Source organism: Drosophila simulans, unplaced genomic scaffold, assembly GCF_016746395.2.
Source record: "Drosophila simulans strain w501 unplaced genomic scaffold, Prin_Dsim_3.1 Segkk87_quiver_pilon, whole genome shotgun sequence".
NCBI classification, from domain to species: domain Eukaryota; kingdom Metazoa; phylum Arthropoda; class Insecta; order Diptera; family Drosophilidae; genus Drosophila; species Drosophila simulans.
The window spans coordinates 968,329-978,873 of record NW_025416883.1 but is presented as its reverse complement, the minus strand read 5'-3'; the positions used below and the strand labels follow the sequence as shown (position 1 = coordinate 978,873).

The 10,545-nt window shown below is 44.1% G+C and overlaps 1 protein-coding gene across 1 annotated transcript; it reads left to right on the top strand.

Moving 5' to 3' along the window:
* The first annotated feature begins 4,279 nt into the window (after positions 1-4,279).
* Positions 4,280-4,996, top strand: LOC123327444. Its single transcript, XM_044923865.1, has one exon. It carries the CDS (start codon positions 4,280-4,282, stop codon positions 4,994-4,996), a length of 717 nt encoding a protein of 238 aa, XP_044779800.1.
* Positions 4,997-10,545: the final 5,549 nt, after the last annotated feature.

Below are 10,545 nucleotides of genomic sequence, written 5' to 3'. Positions count from 1 at the left end.
TTTTAAATATGGTGCCGTGATAACATATTAGACTTAAATAGCTCCAAGTGTAAAGTTATGACCTTTTGTCGTGCAAACCCAATACGCACGACTTATACTCTAAGTGGGTGCTCTCTGGACAGAATAACACGAGTTGATGATCTTGGTGTTCTTCTGGACCCAAAACTAAAATTTTCTGACCATATTTCGTCTATTGTCAATAAGGCCAGGGGTGTGCTTGGTTTTATAAAAAGGTGGTCCAAGGAATTTGATGACCCTTACTTGACTAAAACTTTATTTATTTCGTTAGTCCGTCCGATTCTCGAGTACGGATCACCTGTTTGGAGTCCACAATACGCAGTCCACTCGGACCGCATTGAATCGATCCAAAAAAACTTCTTACTTTTTGCCTTGCGGCGCCTAAATTGGGATGCAAACCATATATTACCTCCTTATTCCAGTAGACTACTTTTAATTAATTTACCATCCCTAGCTAACCGTAGAACTATGCTTGGAACAGTCTTTATTTGTAAGCTTATTCGTGGGGATGTTGAGAGTCCCGACTTGATTAGTCGGCTTAACTTCTTGGTTCCAAGTAGAGTCACTAGAAACTATATACCCCTTATCTTAAATCATTGTAGATCTAATTATGAGTTGCATGACCCTTACAGAGTTTTATGTTCTGACTATAATAGACTTTATCCTATTATCTGTAATCTTGACTCTCTGCCGCTATTAAAGCAATCCATTTTATCTTTTCTATTACATAATTAGATCTTACTAACACTAATATTTAACATAGTTATTAATTTCCTCGTTCCTATTCTATTTTTTATATCGCGTCTATATCTTCTCGCGAATCGAGCCGTACGATACACGGCAGCGCCCCTCGGTCGGTTGGGCGGGAGGTGTGGCCGTGGGACCCGTGCGATAAAAAAAAAAAAAAAAAAAAAAAAAAAAAAAAAAAAAAACTAAACCAACGACTTATAATTTATACATACATACATTTCTACATATATCGTGCATTGACCCCGCTTGCATTTTCGGCATTTATTTTGTGCTCGTCTTCCCGCTGAACCGAATTAAAGGCGATTTGTTGCTATGCCCGCTGAAGGTGAAAAAAACAGGGTGACCTTTTTAAAGCGCAAAGCCAATGCGCTGTTCAGCAGGTTGCAGAGGCTACAAACGTCGCTGTCTAATGAGACGCTTAGCGGATACGACGAACCCACTCTTACGGTGAGGCTGGAGCAGATTGATGAGCTGCAAAGTGCCTTCAATGTTCTGCATACAGAACTGGAGGAATTGGACTTCGACGAAATTGGCAGTGAAATGAGCGAGTCTTTTGATGAATTCATCGTTGAATTCAAGGCTAGTGTGCGCGCGGAAATAGCCAAACGCAATGTGCATTTCGCGCCGCACTCAACGCTTGCGGAAGGTGTTGTGCCCCACCAGTGTAGTGGTCCTCAGGCTACGCAAACTGGGCGGATTTTTACTCCGTGTTCACGAGCATAATCGACAGCCATCCGGACCTCTCCAACATTGAGAAATTTCAACATCTGCGGTCAAGTTTGAGGGATTCAGCGCTGGAAACTATCCGATCATTGGAGATTTCAAACAGCAATTACGAAGCGGCTTTAGAGTTGCTTCAAAAAAGGTTTGATAATCGGCGTCTTGTTTTTCAGGCGTACATCACCGAGATTCTGGGTTTAAAGGTAGTACGGAATGGTTCAGTGGCATCGCTTGGGGAATTGTCGGACAAGTTTAACGCTCACATTCGTGCGTTGAAGGGTTTGGGCACCACTGAGCAAATCGCTTGCTGCATCATAGTGCAAGTGCTGCTGCAAAAGCTGGATGCGGCGAGCCAAGCTAAGTGGGAGGAGCGCTTGGAGGATCCGGTCATTGCCAACCTTATTCCGTCGTGGGAATCGATGGCTGCATTCCTGGAGCAGCGATGTAGGACTTTGGAGGCCGTGGATTGCGCCATGGCAACATATGCGCGAGGCGTTCAGGTGGGCAGAAATCGTTCGACGCTAGTTGCTACCACCCAAAATTCTCTTGGTTGCATGCTTTGCCATAGTGCAGAGCATGCCATATATAATTGCCCGCAATTTAGAGACTTAGCGCCAGTAGATCGTCTGCGCGAGGCAAAGAGACTAGCACTTTGCCTAAATTGCCTAAAGGCAGGTCATCAGCTACGGCAATGCAGCTCGAGCCGCTGCCGCACCTGTGGAATCAGGCATCATACGCTGCTCCATCTAGATGGTCGGCCTTTCTCGCAGCCACATGTTCCGGTGTCTTCAAACTCCCACACTGAGCCTTCTGCCCCCCTTTCGAATTCTTCTACTCTAATTGCCCAGGATCTCGGTAGTGACCTTGTGCTGCTAGCCACTGCAACCGTTCTAGTGCAGAATCGATCGGGACTGTTCGTTCCCTGCAGGGCCTTGTTAGATTCTGGCTCGCAACTGCACTTGGTCACCTCTCGGTTTGCAAATCAACTGCAACTTAAGAGGTCGAGGTCGTCCGGCTCCGTCACTGGAATCTGGGATTTCAATTTCGCGACTGATGGATTCTCGGTAGGAATTGCGATTCGGTCTGTCACTTCGGATTTCTTAACGAGCATAACAGCAGTTATCGCTCCCAATATCACGGATCGAAAGCCAAGGAGCTAGCCTGTTTTATGAGCTGCTGTGCGTAGGTCAGATAAAGTTGTTGCCAGGACTGCCCCTGCTTCAAAAAACTCGTCTGGGCTGGGTTGTGTCTGGAGGCTGCGCGCGCCCTTGCGGTAGCGCCTTAATAGCTTCATGCGTTCCTTCTTCAGCCAGCATTGATGTTGATTCACTTCTGCAGCGCTTTTGAGAGGTAGAAAATTGTCCCGGCCCAATAGTTCAAGCCACTAAGAAGGAGCTAGATTGCGAGGCCCACTTTGTTAAAAATTACACCCGACTGCCAGCTGGCGATTACTCGGTACGGTTGCCGCTAAAACTCCATTTGGACTCTTTAGGAGATTCCTATCCCCAGGCTTTGCAGAGATTCTTGTCGCTGGAAAGGAAGCTTACAAAGCACCCTGGCTTGAGGGTTAAATATGCGGCCTTCATTAAGAAATATCATGATCTGGGACATATGTCGCCTGTGCCTGCCTCCGAGGTCAGCTCGTGCCGATATTTTTTGCCACATCACTGCGTCATGAAGGAGGATAGCACTACCACCAAGCTTCGCGTTGTCTTAGACGGATCAGCTGCCACTTCCACTGGTTACTCGCTTAACGATGTGTTAATAGCTGGCCCGGTCATCAAGCCCAAGCACATCATCATCACATCCTAGTTCGATTTCGCTCACACCCAGTTGCCGTTACAGGAGACATATGTAAAATGTACCCATGTGTAAGGGTCTCGCAAGAAGATAGCTATTTGCAGTGCATTGTATGGAGGGGCTCCCCGATCGATGACCTTCAAGTATACAAACTCGACACAGTTACCTACGGCACCAAACCAGCCTCCTTCTTGTCCGTAAGGGCTATGCAGCAGTTGTCAATCGATGAGCAGGCATCGCTTCCCATTGGATCAGAAATTCTTCGGCGTGATTTCTACGTGGATGATCTTATCTCCGGCTCAGGCACGGTAAAGGATGCTATTACCATAATGCAACAGACGGCTGGCATTCTTGCGAAGGGCAAGCTCAAGCTAAGGAAATGGTGCTCTAACATTCCGCTTGTGCTGGAGGGTGTGCGCTTAGCATAGCGCATAGCTCCGTTGAAGACCATAACAGTACCAAAGCTGGAGCTTTGTGGTGCGGATCTTCTGGCTAAAATCATGAGGGAAATAGTTGGCTTGAAAGTATTTAAAGGACGCTACTATTGTTGGTGCGACTCGACGTGGAACTTTCCTGGATCCGAGATGAGCCCGGCAGGTTCAACATATTTGTGGCAAATAGAGTTGCTGCCATTCAGGAGCTGACAGATGTCACGGCTTGGCGTTATGTTCCAACAGCGTTAAATCCGGCTGACATCTTATCCAGAGGATCCCTGCCGTCTGAGCTTAGCGAATCGTCACTCTGGTCGCATGGACCCGCCTATCTTACGGAGCCTGAAAGAGATTGGCCAACAGCTGTTTGTCCTGACAAACCGGTTGAGCTTCGTCGAAGTGTGTTCATCGTAAAGTCGCCGTACGTGGATGTAATTGCTAGCTCCAAATTTGCAAATTCTTACCCCTCACTGCAACGAGTGTTTGCATACATTTACAAATTTTGTAATGGAATTCGTCATCCTGGGCTCACCGTCGCACACATTCAAGAGGGTACTCATATGATGCTGCGGTTGGTGCAGCGCGCGCATTTATGGGAGGACCTGCAGTCCCATAAAACGCTGGGAAGAGTTTCCTCGTCTAGTCCCATATCATCGCTCTTGCCGTTCCTGGATCAATTTGGACTTCTTAGAGTAGGCGGTCGCCTCCGGAATTCGTCATTGGAATTTGATGGCCGCCACCCGAAAATCCTTCCAAGGTCCCATCCGGTGACTCTAGCAATTATCTCGCATTACCATGAAAGCAATCTTCATGCCGGACCTCGAGCTCTTCTGGGTGCAATTCGATCCCAATATTGGCCTATTGGGGGGAGGAAGACGGTTACTAAGGCCGTGAACAGGTGCATCAGATGTTTTCGGATTAAGCCGCGGCTGACAGAGCACATAATGGCGGACCTTCCCAAGGAGCGCTTGGAAGGATCTCACGCTTTTGAGGTTGCTGGTATAGACTTCTGTGGACCCTTCTTTCACAAGTCGGATACTCGCAACAAACCCGCGGTTAAATGCTACGTCTGCGTATTTATATGCTTTGCAACCAAGGCACTGCACCTGGAGCTGATCAAGGATCTCTCGACAGTTGCGTTTCTGTGCGGACTCAAGAGGTTCATATGCATCCGGCGGACGCCGAAGCAAATTTGGTCAGACAACGCCACCAACTTTGTCGGCGCCAAAAATGAACTTCTGGAACTTCGAAGGTTATTTCTCAGCAGCGAGCATTAAGGCTCCGTTCAGAATTTTTGCCTTTCGGAGACGATTTACTGGCGGTTCATCCCTCCACGGTCGCCCCATTTCGGTGGACTTTGGGAAGCAGCGGTGAAAACGGCCAAACATCATTTCTACCGCGCTGTGGTTCCCATTTCAGAGAACCCTTCCGACCACCAATGGTGGTCCGCCTTCGTCGTTTGACGAGCCAGATATAACGGGCCTAAACTATAATCGGCTTGACTCTTGGCAGCGCATCTCCTTTCTTCAGCATATAATTTGGTCGCGACGGAAGGAAGAATACTTGACGTTGCTCCAGCAGCGCTCCAAGTGGCGCACCTTAAAACCTGGCGTAGCCGTGGACAACGTCGTTCTTGTTAAGGACGAGAATCTACCCCCAATGAGATGGCCTTTGGCGAGAGTCATGCAGTTGATTCCTGACAGAGACGGCGTCGCTCGAGTTGCAGAATTGAGGACCGCGTCTGGAGTAATAAGGCGGGCAGTGAACAAGCTGTGTCTGCTTCCCCATGAGGACTCTGTTGGAATCCAAGCTTCCAACGGAAAGGTCATGCATGTTGGGTCATGCAGCCGCCAAAACTGTGCAGTAGACTAATCTCATACTCTTTAATATTGTAAGCCGAATTAGTCAGTGATATCATTTGCGATGCCCATAGTGCAAACCGCTGTTCTCGCACGCATTTATCTGAACGGCGCTCATTCCTTGTTCTTTTTGTTATCTACCTACGTTAAGCTTGGGCTCTGCATTTCGGCTGTCTGTCCCGCCAATTTGCCACTTCTTCGTGTTTCGGAAAAGACTAAACTTGTGTATTCGATATAGCGCCGTAAACAATTCGCAAAATAAACAGTATCGTAAAATAAACAAACTTTCTTCGGCTTTTTATTATTCGCAACAGCTATTGAAAAAGTTCAATAGCTAAACAAAAACAAATAATACATTTCAAATAATTACAATTACTAATATAATCTTAGTTGTCATAATAATATTTTATTATATTTATAAATATTAAACGTGTTTACAGCGCAGAGGTTTATTGGTAACTAAATTCAAATTATGTATACTTGCTGCACACAGGCAGCGTCAAAATATGCGAACAAAGAGTGATCGCCGATTAGTAGCGAAAACACTCAAAACGGAATTAACCGTTGCTCGCATGCGACTTGAGTGTTTGAGTACACAAGTACTTGAGTGATTCTTACATAAATACATACATCGTTGTTCATTATACATATATGTTCATTATATATTCAAAACTCCTTCTCAACGTTGTATGTTTACATATTCACTCAAAACATTCCCATTAGCTGAATACATCTATTATGCTTGATTCTACTTAAGTTCTTTGTTAACACATCCGCTATCATGTCTTCAGTGGGAACATAACTAATGTTTATATATATATATATAATGTATATATAATATACATATATAATATATATATAATGTATATATATATATATATATATATATATATATATATATATATATATATATATATATATATATATCATACATATATCTCTTCACTTGATCAGATCCCTTAAGTCCAAAGTCCATATATATATTGTATATTATATATATATATTGTATAGTTCAAGCCTCGGTATCGAGCTTTTCTGATATGGACTTTGGACTTAAGGGATCTGATCGAGTAAAGAGAAAGAGCTTTCGAGTTCCTGACTTTAATTGTCTTTGGATTTCTCTTGGATTCAAGTGCATTCGCTCTTGGATACAAGTGCTCTTAGATTCTCATTGTTTTGTTTATTGAAATCGAATACTTTTGTTTTCGGGATTGCGAGTCCGAGCTCTGAACGTGGGGACATGACGATGGGGTGAGGGCTTAGGCAAGGAATGTTTAAATTATGGGACGGATGTTTAGTCTACCAGTGGGTGACTTATTTGGAGTTGGGAATTTTCCACTCAACCCAATCTTGAGGATCATATTATTCTTATCTGGAATCCATTAGGTACATCCGGAGTAGTGTAGGGGGTATTTCGGTGTGCTGTGTAGGCATGTGCTTAAGTCTTAGGGACTTATGGATATGTCACTATATATATATATATCCTTATATATATATCTCTGACATGATGATACTTAATGTCAATGTGTTTGCTTCTTGCATGGAACCTAGGATTTTTAACTAAGCATTGCGAACTTTGGTTGTCGCTATAGATCTGCACAGTCTTGACATCTCCGAAACCCATTTCGGCAACCAACTTCCTGATATAGACCGCCTCTTTGGCAGCCGAGGAGAGAGCTATATATTCGGCCTCTGTGCTGCTCAGAGCTACAATACTTTTCTTTTTGGACTCCCAACTAAAGGCAGCACCAGCAGCAAAAAACGCCCATCCAGTATATGATTTGCGATCTGAAGAATCGCCAGCCCAGTCTGCATCCACGTAGCAGTGAATGATCTGCCCAGTTCTTCTGTAGTGTAGTCTCTTCTCAGAAGTGCCCCTCAGGTAGCGTAAGATACGCTTGGCAGCCGCCTCGTGCTCCTTATCTGGATCTGCATTCCGCTGTGCCAAATTCACAGTAGAATGCAATATGTCTGATCGAGTCGTCATCGCCAGATACAGAAGGGACCCAATCAATGACTGATAAGATTCCTTATTCACACGATCACATCCCTCGTCGTCGCATTTTATCTGATGGCCAGCCTCCAATGGAATTTGCTATGGAATGGCTTACAATTTTGCATTCCATAATTCTCCACATACTGCTTGTGGCCAATTTTGATACTTCCAGTTTCACGCTCTCTCTCAATTTCCATGCCAAGGAAATGTTTAAGATCGCAGCCGTCGACCACGTCAAACTTCTTGGAGATAAGCAACTTGATCTCGTTTAGGTCATCTTTGTTGGAGCTCGCTATGATCAAGTCATCCACGTACACCACAATTAGACCCAGATTGTCATCAACTTTGCGCACGTACAAACAAGGTTCACTAGGACAAGGATAGCACGGCATTCAGTCTCTCGTTCCATTCGCGTCCACTCTGTTTAAGGCCGTACAGTGATTTGTGGAGTCTCAGAACGCGTCTTGGAAACTGCTCATCTATAAAACCTTCAGGTTGCCTCATGTACACCACATCATGCAATTCGCTATTTAGGTAGGCTGAAGAAATGTGCATCTGGTGCATGAACATGCCATGTTCAACGATGCGATGCGATCACCAATCTTATTGTGGAGTACCTGGCAACGGGAGAAAAAGTTTCGAAATAATTAATACCCTGGCGCTGTGCGCACCCTTTGGCCACCAGTCTCGATTTGAAGCGTTCGATGTGGCCATTCTTGTCTCGTTTTAACGTAAAGACCCATCTAATTTTCTCGCCTTTCGGTAGGTCATCCAGTGACCAAGTTTTGTTTGCTCGCAGGCCATCAATCTCCTTCTGAACAGAAGCTTTCCATTTATCGCTGTGATCACCGTTCATAGCTTCTTCACAACTTCCAGGAACAGCAATGTCCTTAGTCGTCAGGACATTCAGCATCTGATATTCTTTGCGAGGTCGTCCTGGGAGACCAGATCGCACTAACTTCGGTCGTCCAGGAGCTCTTTGTGCTTCTTTTTCTTCAAGCTGTGCGTTTTTTTGGATCCACGTCTTTTGGCTCTTGTTCAATACTTGCTAGTTCGTCATCGCCTGCCTCAGGCTCTACATTAGGAGGATTATTAGACAACTCACCAACCACAAGCGTAGATTTGCCTTGGAGTTTAACCAATTTTAACTCCGTTTCACCAGGCAAGCCACTTCTGCCCAAGTCATCTTCGAAAAACATGACGTCCTGCGCTTCGATCATCTTCCTCTTCTCATGGCTATACAGTCGATACGCCTTTGCCGTTTCGGAGTAGCCAACCAGTATATGCTCCTCACCGTTCGGAGCAAACTTCGTCTTATGTGTCTTGTTCAACACGATGGCTTTGGCACCAAAGACACGGAGGTGCCCAACGTATAGCTTTCTTCCTGTCCATACCTCAATAGGAGTTAAACCAGGCAACGTTGTTGTTTCTGCACGGTTCCTCAAGTAGGATGCTGTCTTGATCGTTTCAGCCTAAAAACTTTCATCAAGGCCAGCACACAGTAACATGGTACGGGCCATTTCCACTAATGTTCTGTTTGCTCTCTCCGCTACACCATTTTGTTGGGGGGTGTGCGGCACTGTTAGCTGCCTTTTAATGCCATGACTAATAAGAAACTGTTCAAACAAGCCACTTAAATATTCACGACCATTGTCATTTCTCAAGATTTTCAATTTTTTACCCGTTTGATTTTCAACAAATGATTTGTATTCTTTAAATTTTTCAAAAACTTCATCTTGCGTTCTCATAAAATACACCGTTACGTTTCTGGATTTGTCATCAATAAAGGTCACAAAGTAACGTGCACCACCATTTGATTTTTTATTAATCAGGCCACAAATATCGGTATGCACTAGACCCAGAATTTCTTTTGCGCGATTTTCACTGGCCTTTGGAAAAAGCTTTACACTAATTTTGCCTTTTGCACACAACTCACAGGCAATGATTTCGTTAAAATTTAACTTCATGCTTTTCATCATATTTTCTTTTATCATTTTATTAAGGCTTCTGAAATTTAAATGTCTGAATCTATTATGCCATAATTGCGATGAATTTTTGTTTTGCACATTGTAACATTTATTCTTGGCATTCTCAAACAGAAACAAATTTTCACGTTTCTCTGCCTTTAGTATTACAGTTCCGTCATTCTTACACTCGCGCCTTTTTCTGAGAATTTCACGCAAAAACCTTTTTCGATCGCCTTCGACACTGACATAAAATTATATTGGAGTTCCTGTACATAAAGAACATCAACCAGCTTTATTTCGAATTATTTCACAATCACTGTGCCTCGGCCAACGGACTCAATACAGTTATTTCCCGCCAATAGAATTTTCTTTATGTTGTTTCAATTCCGAAAAAATTTCTCACTCATAACACAAATGAGCAGTGGCTCCACTATCGAGACACCATGTACCTCGCGACATTTCACTCACACTTGAGCCATAACACACTGCAGAATATGATCTCTGCTTTTTATTATTTTCAGTTTTTCTTTCTCTACACACGACCAGCACTCAAACGATTTTACACTTTGCTTTTGACGTCGTTCGTTGGAACCGTTATTTTTCGTATTGCTCTTCGAGGTAGGCTGTTCAACCCGAGTCACGTATGCCCTTTTCTCGAAAACTTCTTCGCACTCTTCGTTCACCCTAAGTCGTTCAGCTTCTTCGAGAAGCTTCAATTTTACAGTTGAAAACGGGGGCACAGTATCGCGTGTTTTTATGGCAACAACGAAATTTTCAAAGCTTTTTGGAAGTCCAGTTAGCAGCATAATCACTAGGTTATCACCTAGTAAAATATCGTTCTCCCAATTTTCCACATATTTCTACAAATGAATTTACATAGTCTGTCACATTATCACCTTGCTTCATTTTTAAGCGAATGAGTTTTTGATAGAGCTGCATTTGAATTAACGGTCCGACCGGCTTATGTATTTTTCTAAAATGTTCCACGCTTCCTTTGCAGTCAC